Source organism: Cardiocondyla obscurior, linkage group LG09 (genome assembly GCF_019399895.1).
Source record: "Cardiocondyla obscurior isolate alpha-2009 linkage group LG09, Cobs3.1, whole genome shotgun sequence".
NCBI classification, from domain to species: Eukaryota; Metazoa; Arthropoda; class Insecta; order Hymenoptera; family Formicidae; genus Cardiocondyla; species Cardiocondyla obscurior.
In genome coordinates, this window is record NC_091872.1 from 4,819,904 (window position 1) to 4,837,109 (window position 17,206).

Below are 17,206 nucleotides of genomic sequence, written 5' to 3' on the forward strand. Positions count from 1 at the left end.
GGAGGGAATATTACTATCCTTTACATACGAGCGCTAATTATTTCTCGTGTTAACTACGTTTCAGCGCGGTTTTCTAACGTCCGTCCCAAATTTGCATTAATGATGCCGCACCCTCATTAGATATACGAAATCTAAAGTTATGCGGCCGCATTCAACGTTAAACGCGCGATAAAGATAGGGCTTTTCTTGGACGTAGCGTCCGCTGCCGCCTCGGGACGGAGGTGGTGGGTGAAACGGAGGTTCGGGCGTGATTTAGGATCAAGATTTCAAAAGGTGTAAGATAAATAATCGTATTGTCATTCCTCCGCGGACGAAAACTCACCGCGCTTCTCGCTTTGCACACTCCGGTATGAGTAAGAGCGGCATAGAAGGAAGATACATGCATACATGCAGTCATGCCACGAGAGATGAAAGGTCTGGTTTATTCAGAAGTATACATATATATTTATATATATATATATATATATATATATATATATATATATATATTTATATGAGTATGCACGTATATTTATATACATGCACACATTGTAGAATACAACGCGTAACTTCTCCATGGAGTTGAGAAATATTGCATATTCATACGGCCGTGTGTGGAAGCCCCACGACATATGAAGGGACACTAAAATGGCGATTGCATAGCGTAGGTTATCAAACGGCCCGTCGTGCCGATACCGCCGAGGAAATGGCACTTGAGTGTCGACAAATTCTTCCTCTCCTGTCTGCCGCGCGCGGAGCTCGCGACAACTCCATTTTCTTTATGACCGAATGTTTCCCCCGATTTATTAGCCGGACTGCCCCGAGCTGCGACAGCATGCGACACACGGCGATGTTTTATTGAAATTTCTGATGTGTTACAGCAATATTTTGAACATTACGTTAATTACTTAAATTTTAACAGCGCAGCGTGTCGTTTTAGTTTAGAAACATTTACGTATTTTAAATAACGTATTGTTTATTAATTTGTATTATTTTGTTTAATTATTCATTTTAAAAATAATTATAAATTTATTGTTGTACTCATCTTAAACCGTATAAGCAAATTAGATCTTTAAATTTAAAGTTTTCTGGCAAGGGGGAAAAATTTATTTTCCCGAGATGAAAAAAAGCTTGAGATGTAAAGTACACTCCGGGCGTTTGCTGAAGGGTTGATTGATTAAATTGGAAGCGAACTTTTGACTTCTTCCTTTCGGCTCGTTATCACACTTTATCGTTACCGACCGCCTCGAAACGAAGATCTCGAAAGTAGTCGTATTGCTCGGCGTCGCGGGTTCCGTGTCATCTTTCGCCGGAATAACGATAGCGCGGAACTTGCTCCTCGCGTATCCTCCGTAACGCGGCGAAAGATGCGGACAGGTTGACAGTGGTATCGATTTCCAGAGCGGCGGTATATTTTCTTGGCGTATCATATCGGTCCTCGGAGTGCAACGAATTTATTTCTACTTTCTCTCTACCTCTCTCTTTCCCTCTTTCTCTCGCCGCTCGTGGCGCACATATTTATGCCTATGCGTATATATGTACGTCCTTACTTTCCGCCTTCGTGACTTTTTCATTTTCGCACAAAGCGCGCCTATCCGAGTCCATTTGCGAGCAAAGACTTTCCCTATCCCGTTCGCACGCCTGACTCTTCGCGTTTTTTCTCCGTTCTCTTCTCTCTTTCTATATCGGGCACAATCTCTCGCGCGCGACCACGAACGAACTGAGGAAAGAAATCTGCGACCTACCCCATCGTCGGACCCCTCTTTCACGATTTATTCCAACGGTAACAGATATCGTCAAGAGGGAAGAAACAATCGCGTGCGTGCAGAAAAAGATGTACGCGGAGGAAGGGGAGATAGCTACAATGTCAGGGGGAAAAGTTTGAAGATGGAAAATCGAAGCGGGTAGATGGTTTAGCTCGAGCTTATGATTACCGCGTGTGGTTTGCATGCGAAATGTAATCCAGTCGTATGTATGCCGTCACGTAGCTGTGATTCTTCCGGTTTCATCTATATCTTGAAATATAAGACACGGGTCTTCGGATGAATATTTAATTCTCCGGGTACGGAAAATTGTGTATTCGTGACAAGGGTGCAATTTGTCGTTTTTGCCGCGCGGAAGTTTCCGTTATCCCGCGACTCGAGCGTACATCCCGACTGACAATTCCGAAACGTTCAAATAAAATCAGTACCTACATTGCGGCATATTGACGTATTCTCTATACATGCCACAAATGAAGACATAGAAAGGCCGGAATGTGTTTTCTGTGCCTAGGAAAAAGTGAAGCGAATAAAATAAAAGTACCTCGAGTCCGCACGGTGCGTGAGCAAACCAATAAAGTGTAATGCCATATAAATCTACTTTAAAAAAAAAATAGATAGTAGAAAATATTAACTTTAAATTATTCGTACTTTATTCGTTTTTAAAAAAAAACATAATTTTAATAAAATATTAAAAAGAAATATTTATTTTCGGCAATTTAATATCGTAGTATGCATTTAATTAAAGTTATCTGCAGCAATATTGATATCCTTTTTAAAGTTTTGTCCATTTATTACTGAATATCATAGCGCAAACGGGGTATTCGTCAGGAGGGAAATTAATTGGAATCCACTGACCACGTTATAAATTCGCGCAAAGTTTGGAAAATCGACGATGCTGGTTAGGATGGCATTCGCGGTGCCAGCTATGCATGTAGAAATTGCAAATAGCATTACGTCTCGTAATAGCAACTAGTTAACGGCACTGATATATACGATTCTCTCCGTGGACTATTAGTAAATTCCGGCTTTAGCGAACTCGCATTCTAATCTCCCCACTTAGCTTGATACGCGTTTATTCTCTCACGCGAGCCGCGTTTTGAAACACGCGAGTGCATCGCATACAAAAATGGGAAGCGACAGGAGAGAATAAATTGGTACCGCGGTTAAAGATCGGACATTCCAGCATCCAAAGCGAACGAAAGCGCGCAAATCATGCACCGCTCTCGCATGTGATGGAATCTCGTCGACGTTACACGCGGCTTGTCGCTAGCAATAACAATTATTTCCGTGCCTCCTCGACATGCTCGATCGCTTGCCGTGCCGCCTGACAATATGCTCGTCGATATAAATTTCGCGTGATTCCGCGGTCAACAACGAAACGTCAATCCGCACCGTTCGATGGTGCGCGAGCGCGCGCTCGCACTATCGGGCTCCGGATAATAATATCGCGACGATGATGCTGATCGTTCGAATAACGGTAACGCGATCGATTAAGGGCTTAACGTAATCGCTCTTTACTCCGACGTTCTCGCCGCACGAACAATAGCTCGATTAAAATGATTAATATCAACGGCCGCCGGCAAATCGATTCTGATCTATTAGCAGGCGGCCCGAGAGACCCGTACCCACCCTTGCGCGAGTGAATAGACAGTTAAATGTTGAAAAATTTTCGAGAATAATGACGCGAACGTCCGGCGAACAAATAATTTGCGTCATTCAACGCGCGGATGCCCATTTCGGAAAATTTGATATTCCAAACAAGGTAATATTTCAGCGTAATTTGTCGGCCTGGCGGTTTTGAAGAAAGTTTCAGGGGTGATTCTGTAACGAACCGGCCGGGCAAGGAGATTGGCATATTTTCGCGAGGCTTTAAAGATGTCGATCGATGGCCTGCCGATTAGGAGTTCATTTCGCTTCGAAATTGACGACTCGAGACGCCAAACAATTCGATAATTACTGGAACCGCGAAGGGAAAAAGTTTTCCGTCGAACTTCGGCAAACTTGAGTCCGCGACTCGTCGTCGGCTTGTTTGCCGAATGCAAATATCCGGAATAATCCATATTTTATGTCGAGATGATACTACCAAGCTAGGCCCGCGTCCTTTCACGCGACGTTGCGCGTGCGGCGAGTTTATCCGCCAAGTTCTCGAGTTTCCCGGACCGGAGAAAAGCCGGTGCGGTGGCTGGCTCGGCTGGCTTGTCGTGTAAAAATTCGCTGTTTGCGAAGTACGCTATTTTCCGACGTGAAATCGCGCCACTAGGGAAATTGGATACGCTCTGGCGAGGCGAGCATGGCGACTATCGGCGCTGTGTCATTCGATACACAACCGCGTGATAGTTCGATAATAACGAAATAAGGTATTCGAATTATATTGAAAATACTTTTTGCATGGGATTAGTATCTGAATTAAAAAAATATAAATTTTTTTTTATAAACATTTTATTGCTAAAAAAAAATTGTTGGCAATGAAAAAAACAATATTCATGTACAAGCATTACAGTGATAATTTTAATATTCAATTCAAGAAATTTTTTTTTTGCGATATAATTTTATTGAACGAAAATTTTATTGCGTAAAAGAAACCATATTTGTTAGGTACCTCCGTATATAACTTTAAATGCGCCGGTTTCGCTTGAAGCAAAAATGGAGACAATTACCATATGTCGCTTATGCTTGTTATCAGATATGAAGCGAAATCGGTGTGTATGGTCGAGATTACATTTTGTTCATCCTCACGTCCGTTGTTTCTACGACGCGGAAACTATTATACCAGCATCGCGTATTCACGGGAAAATCGTCGAGTTTAACTTGGAAGCAAGCCACCGGAGTATCGATAGGTGAATGCCTTCCGCGTTTATTATTTACCGACCTACGTGCTATACAGACAATTCTAAATAAATTTATCAGTTAAACAAGATCTAACAAATTGAATAAAATCAACATCTTTTTAAGATTTCCAATAAGAAATTAATAAAAATTCTTTTTATGCCAAAATACAAAAATATTTTATAGGATTACAATAATTATCGGGTCACTAAAATGAAAAATACATTTTTACTTTGTTAATATCATTAAGTAATATTTGCACACGTCAATAATATTAAATTTCAAATAAATTTCAAGAAAATAGTTTATTGGGCAAGATTATACAAGAAGCAGTTTTAATTTGCGCAAAATTTCTCGCGAGTAATTTCTGTCACAATGTCATTTTCATAAAATATTAAGATTGATCTCCCAAGTCGAGTCGGCAAAAATTAAAGAAAATCACGAAGTCTCAAATAAACAGAAGTGAAAGTCGTCGTGTTTGTGCTGGCAGCAAGCCAGAAGACGAGCGCACTCGAAAGTTAATCCCGTTAAATGTGTTCTGCAGTATTCACATTGTCGGCGACGATGGCAATGGTAAGGCGCGTATCTCCGCTAATTTTAGTTTCTTGTTAGATCATAAATTTATGACCGGCAATGTAAACTGTGTCACGGTTCACTGCATTGGGGAAATTGTCACGCGTGGAGGTATAGATAATTTAATACGTCTAGTTAATTTGGGCGCTTTTCGTGCATTTTTCGTCATATGTTGAACGGCGTATCGGTTCACCAGGTAGAATTCCCTGATACAGTCACAGTGAAACGCTGCTGATGTCGAGTTATAGGTTTACGTTTATCTCAAAAGTTTTCCAAAATTAAAACGTTTTAATTAAAACACTCGCAGCAGAAACGTATTCCGGCAGGGCACCAATTCTGGATAGATGAAACAATATCGTCGTGCGTAACTTTGCAAAATAAATATGAACTCACGGACACGGTCGACAGATGTAACGCGCCGAGCGGGGGTCCAAAAACTTTTGAATGCTTCAATTACGTTGCGCCGACTATATGGCAAATACTGCGTGGAAAATGTGTGTTACATATATAGGACGGCAATCGCATGTATTTGCGAAATGACCGATAGCACGACGGTGATTTACACGGTCTGTACTCATAGGGCGAAATGACTCCTGTAAAAATAAAGTCATAAAGTTGCGATATAAAATCACCTATGGCGGCAGTAAAATAGCGAGATAAACTAAATTCTATTAAAAAAAAAAAATCACATATTTTAATTACATACACAGTACAATAAAAGGCGTTCTAAATTGTCTCATTCTATTTAAGCGGCTTTAATCTTATATATTTTCAAATAAATTATTAATTCCTTCATTTTCTATTTATACATTTACTTATTTAGGTCGAATGGAAGACATAAATCTCTGTCTGTTTAAATAAAACACGAGTGCTGTTCTTTTGTGTTAAATATAATCATTCGAAAGCGTTTATACGTATCAAAGAGAGAAACGAGTTCAAAGGGAAACCGTGGTTAGTTAACGTAGGTGCGAAATGATGCTAAAAATAATATCATAGTATTTTCTTTCAATCCGATCGACCGCAGTTCGAGGTATCTACTGATAGGTACTCGGCTTTGGAGAGGAATTCAAGGACCGATCCTTGGTTACCTGAATCAACGAGTAGCGCAGATAAGAGCGCGCGCGCGCCAACTCATTAATTTCCGTCCATCCATCCATCGATTGCGAATTGAAAAACATCACTTGATAACGAGATGATAATCCCGTTATTACAACAAAAGCCTCGTAATGATTATCGTCTCGTCCGTTCGCCGACGTATCAACGGTGATCCGTTAATGCTCGACGAGTGGCATTTGTAAATTTTCTAGTTGTTATTACGCGGCCCATTGTCATTAATATTTCGTTATTAATTACGTGCGCTCGCGTATAATTGGTACTGCGGCATTAATTAACCCGGTAACATCCCTGCGCGTATTTCTTGCACGAAAATCTGATTAACTCGATTCTCGTCGTGAGAGCCGACCCGCCGCGGCACGTCACTTATTATTTTTGACGCCGATTGTCGGCCGCGCCAGGATGAAAAATCATCGGACCGAAGCCGAAACGGACGGCTAGAACCAATTAAAAGTTCGCGGCGTCGGCAGCCAATTACGTACATTGGCGTGGAACGACTACAACTTTGAAAGAGTCGAGTGGTCGCAAGCACATTTTCTCCTCATCTGCGAATTCTCTCACGATATGTTAGCTCTCGTAATATCCCGCCATTGTTGCGTAACGTCACTCAATTGTTTCTGAATTTGAACAATTTTGGAAAAAAAAAAATGGCAAATTTAATTTTTCTTTTTTTTTTTTTCCTTTCTTTCTTATTTAGATTTAAGTAGACCAAAACTCATCCATTTTTTAAATAAGTTTTTTTTCTTCTTTCTGATATGACACGATAATACACGATCGTTGTAAAGTTCTTGCTGCGTGAAAATCGAGTTTTGAATTCAGCCTCTAAATCGTCGGAAAGTGATACGAGACTCACGCCGTGATCGTGTTCCCGCGCGGGTAAAATAAAAATCTCACGCGCGGCGCGGGACTTACAAGATGTGAGAAAATTGTACGGCACTTAAAGGATTATCCTTTCGGGCCGGGTGCGAGTGACTCGGATTATCGGGAAATCGCATCGGGCTCGCTGTCATAAAATAAGCGTCAGCGGATTGAATACAAACGAGAGATTTGTATAACGAACAGGCGTAAGCGCTGACGGCGCGGCGTGCGGCGCCTTTGCCCGCAATACCGCAATATGGCCCGCGAATTTGACACGCTCGCACCTTGTGACTCGCGGCTGGTTGTTGCGCTAGTTTGCGTTTCACGCCTCGCGCGTTTCAAACCCACTCCCCCCTGCCCCCGTTTCCCCCATCGCCCGACAGAATGTATAAGCGCGCGTACGAGCGCGGTCGATGCGAAGTTACGGACGATTCACACACCCTCTCCTCCTCCTCCTCCCCCCCGCGAATGGGGAGGTTTGATAACGCAACGGATAGATACTAAACAGCCCTGCCCGACGAGCGGCACTGCGATTGTTAAATTATGATAACTTGCAGCTCGAAATCAGAGAGAAACCAAATACCATCGGGATATTATTTCCTCGTGTAATTACCATTTTGCGAAGATCCGACAGTCTCTTCGCGACAAATGGTTAAGCATATTTTCTCTTCTCTCTCGTTTCATTATCCATTTCGACGAGGCGAAAAATAATCTTGCGCGAATATTGAAGATTTTCGTGTAACCGCAAATATCGGGGGAGAAGGCGGAAAGAGCACGGTTGATCGATTAACTCCATTTCGTCGAATTATTTACGTGAGAGAACAGAGGAACGGAACAACGAAAGACTTCCGCGTGAAAAGGCCAGCACGGAGACAGGAATTGCGGAATCCTGCTGGGCTCTTTCATTCATTCATTTATCACCGGGTCGACGACGTAATAGACGATCGCGAGTCGCGGTATTTTACCGCGTGCCTGATAAGAGCGCTTTCTTCCTCCTTGAATTCGAACGTAAAGTTTTACTATCCTTCCCGATATGACGGACTTGAACAATATTGATTCTTCGGGTCTTACGATCGCGAGCGCCGTTAACGACGTCGTCTACGAGCCGTAAAAGTCGTTCTGCCGCGTCAAATGTCGGTCTAATTCGATATTATAAATCACATATCAGAGAGAAATTAACTTTTAAAATTTGTTAAAAAATCCATTTTAAATACTATTAAAAAAATATTTTTCGTTAGAGATGCATCGATATACCGATATACTATTTTTGGACGAATTAACAAACGAGACTTCATTTCACTGTCTATTATTAGAAAGATATTTAAGCTACAACGACTGTAGAAGCCGAGAGCAAAGGGGAGATGGCGAAAAATCTTTCCATTATTTTGATAAGCATATTTTATTACTTTACGGAACTAATCTCGTAATAATATCAATTGACGGAGACCGTTTATCGCAAAAAGGTGCGGTATATCCGTTATTGATATGCACGCTCATCTCGCATCTCCACGCCCCTCAATTAATTGGAACACATTGTACCTGGGAATCGCAGGTGTAATGAAAGATAATCGTTCCCATCCGCCCCGGCTTCCGTCGAAGTTACATTACCACCGACACGAAACGCTCCGATTCCCCATTAAAAGTATCGCAATCGAGCGGGAAATAGCGCCGTTGCTCGTAACGGCAAGATGGATGCACATTTCGGTCGAACGAGGCGGATTTAATGTGCCAGCTCGATTTCGAATTGGATCAATCCTAGCATCACATAATTGCCGGCGACCGGCAATGGAAAAATAAAAAAAAAAAAACGCGTTGCACGTGCGACAGGCTGTCAATCGATTATAGATCTTGCCGACTGACTGTTCATTCGGTCGGCTAACTTTTTCAACCGGTACATAATAAAAAAAAAGGGGTAAAAAAAAAAGAAAAAACTGCATGCCAGATGCATGAATATTCGGCAATCGCGATGCCTCTTCCCTTCGGGCGAAATAAATCGACTTCGGTCGCAGTAAATTTTGCGGCGGACGATTCTCTAAAAATCTGTGCCTTTATGTCGCTTGACAATTTCTCGATACGATGTCTGTAATAGTATCAGGTATTCAATTCGGGAATTATTCACGTTAATAAAGCGAATGACTCTGGTGCACTCAGTCCGATTGATTTAAAATATGCATTCGTCTTTGCGCCGAGGTAAAAAAAAAAAAAGAAAAAAAATAAAACTTGAAGAATATAAGGAGACGCGGTAAATTCGCAGTATGAAATTTAACGTGACAAAGTGCTTTTCGGAATTGGGCGGCTTTGAAGAATTTTCGACTGGGAGCGTGGGCGTCGATGGTGGTGCAAAACGATACCGAGATACCGCATTTTTAGAACAGCCGAAGGAACGGGTATCCGGGTTACGAGACGTGAATATACCGGCCATCACCGATATAGAACGTATAGTGGATGAGATTTCCTTAGTCCGGTAAAATCCTCCCACCTACGGCAACGGAACGCGTGCGGGAACGATGATAGTTTTTCTATCCGCCGTTTTTATGGAACGCATTTCGGGGCATCTCCGTTTAAATTTCAATTTCGTTTCGCATCAACGGGGATTGATACTTTCGTGTTATGTGATACCATCGCAAGTCGGGTTTACAATATCCCGGCCGTTCTCTTATTTTTGTCAGTTACGTCATATTTAGAATAGATTATTTAAATTCCCGTCGGCTGATTCGTATTCGATGAGAATTATATTTTACTAGTGCTGCGAGAGCGCCGTAAATATTCCCCGGCTACGGCACTTTAAGCATTGTTACACAAATCGTCCTATAATCGCGCCTGCATTAACGGCGAGATGACTGCGGCCCACATTAGAAGTCGATCTGCGCCACGTCAGAGTAACGTCTCACCTCGCGTCGTGACATACGCTCTGCTTCTTCGTTTCTGCAAAGCGTATTTTGCGCGACGTCGACCTGGCACTGTCTCAAGTATCGCAGGAATTCGCCCGGCAATTTTAGCGTTTGACTCCGCGCGCAACTTACGGACGACACGCGTCACGAATCACGTATTCGACGTACCGCCGAGGAAGGCGGGTTCTGAAATATATCTTACTCCGTCGGAGACTTGGGCGCGGTCCACCTGCGCCCCAAAATTGTGTCAAAACAGTCTCAGCGGTGTTCTATATCCGCCGCACATTTCGCGGTTAATTAGTCGAACTGAGATAGACGACGCGAGAAATTTGCGAGCACACGCTGCGGCAAATTATGATTTGCAATTCGCGGAGCACGCATCGCTTTTGCCACAGGCATTTTGATCATTGTGACGGTAAAAGTCTACCTTCGTCGACTCGCGTATTTTTATCCGAGTGCCTGTTTCCTTTGGTAATAACCTCGCCGGGGTTGCATTTGTTATTTCTTCGGCTTTGTTGCGCGCTTGCAGCGGTATGTAGTTTGTTTTCACTCACCTCAGTCTGCCGTGCTCCGTGTGCGGCGATTCCTCTGGCGATTTGTAACTGTTTCCGGTCTGCAACAAAGAATGAGACGCGTAATGAAGACCCCGATTCTCGCGGTTTATGGTAGACAGCGAAAGAATCTTGCAAATTTTATCCGTATTTTTACACAACAATAACTAAAACGCGACAGCGCAAAAAAAAGAAGGATTTATTTAAACGAACTGAAAAGAGATAAAATACATTGTAAAGGGAGAATAAACAAAAGTGGTACACGAACGTTTAAAAATTCTGATTTATATTTTGAATGAAGGCAAAGACGTGATTAAAACAATAGAAAGAGGTGCCGCTGACACGATCAACCTCTCAGATCAAGTTTGCGCCGAGACAGCTGGTGACACTTGAGAGATTAACCCGGATCAACCGAACCGATCATCGTCGTGTCGACGTCGCAGGATCTTCGAGTGTCGCCCGGCTGTCGTCCCATTGTATTCGCGACGCAACCGTAAATGCGCGGCGCTTAATTACGTCAAAATGACGACACCCGGGCGTCAAGTTAGTCGCCGTTGTCGTTCGCGAAATAATATTCTTGGAAACAGAACCCTTCTCGCGAACACGTGCGTCGAGCGTAAATAAATCAGTCGTGTGAAACAGTTACGATGACGATGACGATGGCTCCAGAGCGTCGGTAGCGCGAGTTAGTTTGCGAACAATACGTTGCGAAAGCGTGTAACAACTTAGACAACAAATGGAATCCAAGGGATTTCGCGAGAACGCATTGCGCGGCGAGGTAATTAGAATTTATGTCGATTAAAACGCGGAAGCGGTGGGGAAAAAAAGAGACAACATCGACGCAAAAGGCGGAGATGGAGCCGGAGGGGCGTCTGACCACCGCGAGGTGATAGCAATATATTTTCATCGAGCAATTCGCGTCATAAATTCCTTCATTACGCTCAGACAGCTCACGGGTGCCCCCTCGGGCTATCGTCTCGCTCGCCGGAAAGGCAAACATTAAAGCGCAGGGGCGGCTGTGCGTTATCGATGATGCAATTACGTTTCGTAGACGGCGTGTTCGTATCATCGACCGCTATCGGCGCGATTATCAAAGTAGAAAAGATCAAACGGAGCAAAAACCCTCTCTTGCCCTTCGCGATATCGCGTTCGGAAAAATCGCGCGCTTCTCTCGTGCTGGTCAGATTTTTCCCTCTTTTTTTTTTTTTTCTTCTTTTTTTTCTTTCCTTCCGCGTCTTTTCATTTTTCTTTTCTGTCAGTTAGTCACCGAGCTCGATGCGAATAGATGTTATTCCGGCGCAAATTGTAAACGCGGTTATACCGCGACAATCGAATTACCAGTTATGGAAATTCGTGCGTTTGGAAACAATGGTCATTATAAATACCAGGCGGCCGCGGCGCGCGATGGAACCGCGTATCGTAGATGATCATGGTACGAACAATAATGATTATTTCATTTCAATCAACCCGCGGAAATTGAACGGTTCTGGAACCAGAACGAAGGGACGCGCTCCCTACAGCCAGCCCGCGCGCGTCCGCTCGTTACGCCACCCACTCGATGAACGTCGATTTAAAACTATGTCTAATTATACGTGCCGTACATGTATTGCGGTGTTGCGCAATATATATATCTATTATGGCGGGTTAACGAAGTTGGAAATCAGTTTGATCGATCAGTTAAAGTAAATGATTGTCGAGCGCATTTGACTACTCGTCCGATCCCGCGGACGATTTGACCGCGCCGATTATATCGCTGTAATCGTGAGCTTTGACATCTGTTGCGGGAGGGATACTATGACGTTACGAGATATTAATCGCCGGGACAATGCTCTGCGATTAATGCCGTAGCTTTCGTTGCATTTAAGAAATTACGGCGCGTACGATCAAAGCGAATCGGCGGGCTTTCTCTCGGTGAATTCAAGCACTCTATTTTCAATAAATAAATTATGTGAATAATCGCGGCGATTTCGCGCCGGCATTATTATCGTTCTTTCCGAAATAGCCAATTCCGATCCCACAATCGTCACGCCGGGATTAATCGCGCTGCTTATCGGCTTATCACTCGTTCGCGACTTACCCACCGCGCGAACATTTATCTCGTAATGCAGCCCCGAGTAGCGACCGTCTGCTCGTCGTAAGTCTCATCCCGTCCACAATCTAAGATCAGCACTCAGTCACCGTGCTCTTCTCCGTCGCTATTCTCCGACGCCGCTGTCGCTGTGCCGCGCAATCCGCACCGAAGTGAATTCTTCGTCCCATCCGTCCGGGAACGGTCAATTTGTCCTTATTTTCTACCGGTTTTCCGACTTTCACTCCGCTCGAGTTAAGTGTCCCTTTTTCTCTCTCCCCTTTTCTAACTTACGCGCGTCCCGGAAGTCGCCCCTTGGCGAAAGACGCGACGCGACTTTCACTCGATTGTGCCTCGGCCAAGTTGTGCTTGGCCCGAACGAGTAGCTCTTGGCACGGGAATCACTATCATCCGTTCTTTCCCCCCTCCACCCCTTCGGGAGGGAAGTCTCAGATGAGAGTGAAGAACAAGAAGAAGACGACGACGAGAATGAGGTCTCTCCCTCTCGTTTTTCGTTCTTTTTCTCTCTCTCTTTCTCTCTTTCTCTCTCTCTCTCTTTTTCTTTCCCTCCACCTTGCCGGCGGTCCGTCTTCTCTGCCTCCCGGCTTTCGCCGGGGAGAAACGGCAAGATGGTAAGATAAATGAAGAATGGAAATGCGAGGAGAGAAGAACATCATCCACCGGGTTCTAGTGCCTCCGTACCGAAATACACTAGTCCATAGGTCCACGTTTATAGTTTACTTGGGCGACAGAAAGCGGCCGAGAGGGGTCAGTGCGGAGACAAAGAGGGCTGAAACGACGGCGGGTTAAAGTGGCGTCGCGTGTACAACCGCACCGACGGCGAAATATATGGCGACAGAGCGGATGGTGCGTTCCGTTCCGCGCCGCGTCGTTCTTCCGCTCCGTTTTTTCTCACCTAGTCGTCCCGCAGGCGAGTCGCTAATTTTTCTCCGAGTTCCGACGGATTACGCACCCTCATCCTACCACGGTCCCAGTCTCTTTTGTCTCCGGCGAGCGCTACGGATTCATCTGCGATTATGCAGCGCGTCGAGCGTCAAAGAGCATTGAGTCTCTTCGCGTTTTTGCTTTAGCGTTTAAGAGAGAATATTTTTTATTTTATCGCATATAATTAGAAAAAAAAATGCGCTTTTTTGTTTTGTTTTGTTTATTTATTATCTATTATCGGTGCACAATGTCCGACTTTACATGGCAAGAAAATATTTGCTGTTCGAAAAGGTTGAAAGTTTCAGAATGTCAGGAATTTTCTTATTTCCGTTTGGATGTTGGAGTTCTTAAAAATATTTGATCGAAATTGCCTCGAGAAAATTTTATTTTTATTCCGCAAACATGTATGTACATAACGATACAGTTCAAATAAATGGTAGCAACATTTTTTTTATTTCTTACACTTATTACAGTATTTTCAAGTAATCGCGGAATATACATGTAGACCTTATTAACTGTGCAAGCACAATATACGTAGGAGGAGAAGAAAATTCCACGAAGGAGAATCAACAGCACGTAGCTTCGTCGTCTTTAACGCGTCTAAGAAGAAATTCCCACGGGAGACAAAGATAGGTCGGGCATCGCGAATAAATATTTGTACAATGTTGTACGTGCTGGGTGTAGATTTTCGGAAGCAGGAAACCGAACTCGGGGAGCGAGTTCCGTCGTTCCTGCGGCCGCGAATTGTCAGCAGCGAACTGCTCCATATAGAGCTGATATGCGGCTGTAAGCGCGGACTTAGGATCGATGGTGGCATCAGCCTAATCACCTGGAAGTGTTGCCGATGTTCTCCGTTAATCCGATCGCAGATGTTTCATTCCAACCGATTCTCTCACCGGCCATTTCTCTCTCTCTCTCTCTTGCTTTCGCCATCTCTCTTTCTCTTTGCCTTTCTCTCTGTTTCTATCTGGTCTCCTCTTCCACATCTCGATTGGCGCACGCTCGACGAACGGACATTCGTGTGCTCGTTCGCGGTGTTTGTTTGCGGCCGCGTTAGCGGATTCTAATCGCGGTTACTCCGCTCGCGCCCTAAATCTGCCACCGCCGCCAAACCGAGTACTTAAATCGAGTGAAACGTAGCCGTTGTACAGTGCATTTAGGTTAAAGCACCTATTTTCAATTAGGCGCCGCGAGCCGCTTAGGCCGATATATCTCGTCCGCCTCGGCGGTTCCGTAGTCGTGAAACTGGCGCGGTAAACGGAAATCTCTCGCTGATTAATAGCGCGGACGACTTTTCGCGATTTATCCTGCCGTCTCTTAAACAGGCGCGTTTTAATAAAACTCGCGGAATTTCGAACAGATGTAACGCTAATCGCTTGATTAACATCTCCGCATTTTTCAGAGCGTTTGGCACGGTTTATACTAAATCGACGAGACACGGTCTTACGTTAAAGTTTGGCAAACCGTTAGCGCGAACTGAAACTGCAAAACACATTTTGCGCCTTTTACAAGCGTTCGAAATGTTCGTTTCTATGCTTTCACATTTCTCTCTGCAGCATGTAATTTTGTTATATTTACTTGCAATACCATCTATTTCCTTTTCATTCCATTTTACCGTTGTAATGTATTTTTTATTCCACAATTGGAAACTGTGTTGATCAGTATTTTTTTTTTTTTCTCTTTCAAAACTCTATCTTTTTATCACTTGTTCTCTCTTCCTTTTCCTCTTCCTCCATTTTCAATCTATAGATTTGTTTACCGCGCGAGTTACCGTACCAGCACTGACGTACACGAAAACCGAGATCGACATCCGTAAAGTCTCAAATACCGCCGGCTAGGGAAGAGAAGAATGAAGTGGGCGGGATGAAGGGAAAAGGGAGGAAAAAAAAGGGGTTGCGCAGCGCGGTCCATATACGCAGAAGTGGCGGGCGAAGAACGAGGAAACAGAAGAGACGGAGGAGAAAGGCTCGAAGCACGAGCAAATATGCAGCCGGAAAATATTTTTGAAGCAAAGTACGCGCGCGCGCGGGTTAGAGAGAGCCACTCTCTAATTAGCTTGGTATACGGGGTGGCTTTTTGTTTAATTAACACGCTCGCTAGTAAACCACCCTTGCACCGCGCGTGAGGCCCGGCTCTTTTTCTGTCCGACACGCCGCTTTACATGTCGCTTTTTTTTTTTTTTTTTTTTTTTTTTATTACCCCTTTCACCCTCGCGGCCGTTCTTCCGCTCGCGATACACCCGATAGGTATTAGTTTGCTTAAAACACGCGCTCAAGGGTGTCGGGTTTAAAAGGGGCGACGTTTCTGGGCCCGGGGTAGCGCCGCCTCGGTCCGACAACTCTTTATCCCTCGTTGCGCGCATCGCGCGTCTTTTTTCACTTCTTTTTTCGCTGGCGACCGGATGGAAACACCGGATTTTCTGGTGTCGTATTTTGACAACCGGGCAGAATCCCGTTGGCGCAGAAATATTTCGAACGCGACGGACTGTCGGCGCGAATCGTGGCGTTTCAATCTCCGCCGATTCGAGAGCGCTGTCGAGCGGAACCGAGTCGCGCACGGCCGTTTGAACTACCGAATTCTCCGAGAAAAGTAATCTTGTTAATAGAAAACTCCGGAGCTTATTGGCACTGCGCCCGTCGCTGATTGATTGCTCCACCCTAGCGGAGCCCTTAGACACTGTCGTTTATTTGATTAGAATGAAGGACGAGGTGGGCCCTTTGTTACCGTTTTATTATGCCCAAGCAACTCTATTATCTTACAACCAGATTACATCTTTCGCAGACGTGTCCGACTCTCTCTCTCTTCCTCTCTCTCATTTTCTTTTTATCGTTTGCGTTCTTCGCGTAAAAATAAGTCTACGTCGAAAGTGCAAACCTCGTTGGAGAATGAAAGAATAATATTATGACTAAAACATAATGGATATCTCATATTCTTAGCTTTCGCTCTAGCCGTATGCTGACAGTTGGCCGCGGCAATTTTTCCAGCAGCTCCGCTAAATAAAATTAGATGAAATATTAGAACAATAAAAAAGAAAAATATACTGCGTTACACCAGGCGCTTGATAAAAAAATGCATCTCAGTAAATTTATTATTTTAATTTTTATTCGCTATCGAGATTATCGCGGCGGGATTTTACGGTTTGCGATCGACGTCGTAACTCGGACGGTATCCGGAAATGCGAGATTGGGGCGAGCCGCGTGTCGAACACGGACTCAGCGTCGGTTGTCGCAGCGTTGAGATACGCTCGCGACAGCCACTTCCGTGCACGCTTTCGCGTTACAGCCTGGCAACGAAATGCGGCACTCTCTCTTTCTCTTTGTCGTCCTCTCTCGGGCTTGGGTCTCCGGTCTGTACGTTAGCCGGTGAACGTTAGCTGCAGGTGGCGCGTGTATTTATAGCCGCGTCGTGACTCCTCTTCCTCTTCGCCAACAACACACCGGTCCTCCGTCGTGTTTTGTGCAACTCCTCGCTGCGCCTCTTTCTCTTTCTCTCTCTATCTCTCTCCGCCACCCATCGTTTCCTTCCTGCTATCTGTCGGCTGTTGCTCGGGAAAGTCTAGGTGGAAGGCGCTAAGCCGACCGGGTGCGAACGGCGACTTCCCGTCGGAAGACCCGGACGAGCCCGGAGCGCTATTGAAAA

The 17,206-nt window shown here is 44.5% G+C and overlaps 1 protein-coding gene across 1 annotated transcript in view; it reads right to left on the reverse strand.

Annotated features, from left to right (window-relative positions):
• Window positions 1-17,206, reverse strand: part of Scgdelta (sarcoglycan delta) — a 176,974-nt gene that overhangs the window by 49,609 nt on the left and 110,159 nt on the right. The window contains exon 3 of the mRNA XM_070661642.1: window positions 10,558-10,616. Coding sequence (XP_070517743.1) covers window positions 10,558-10,616 — 59 coding nt within the window. The remainder of the gene's footprint in view (window positions 1-10,557; window positions 10,617-17,206) is intronic.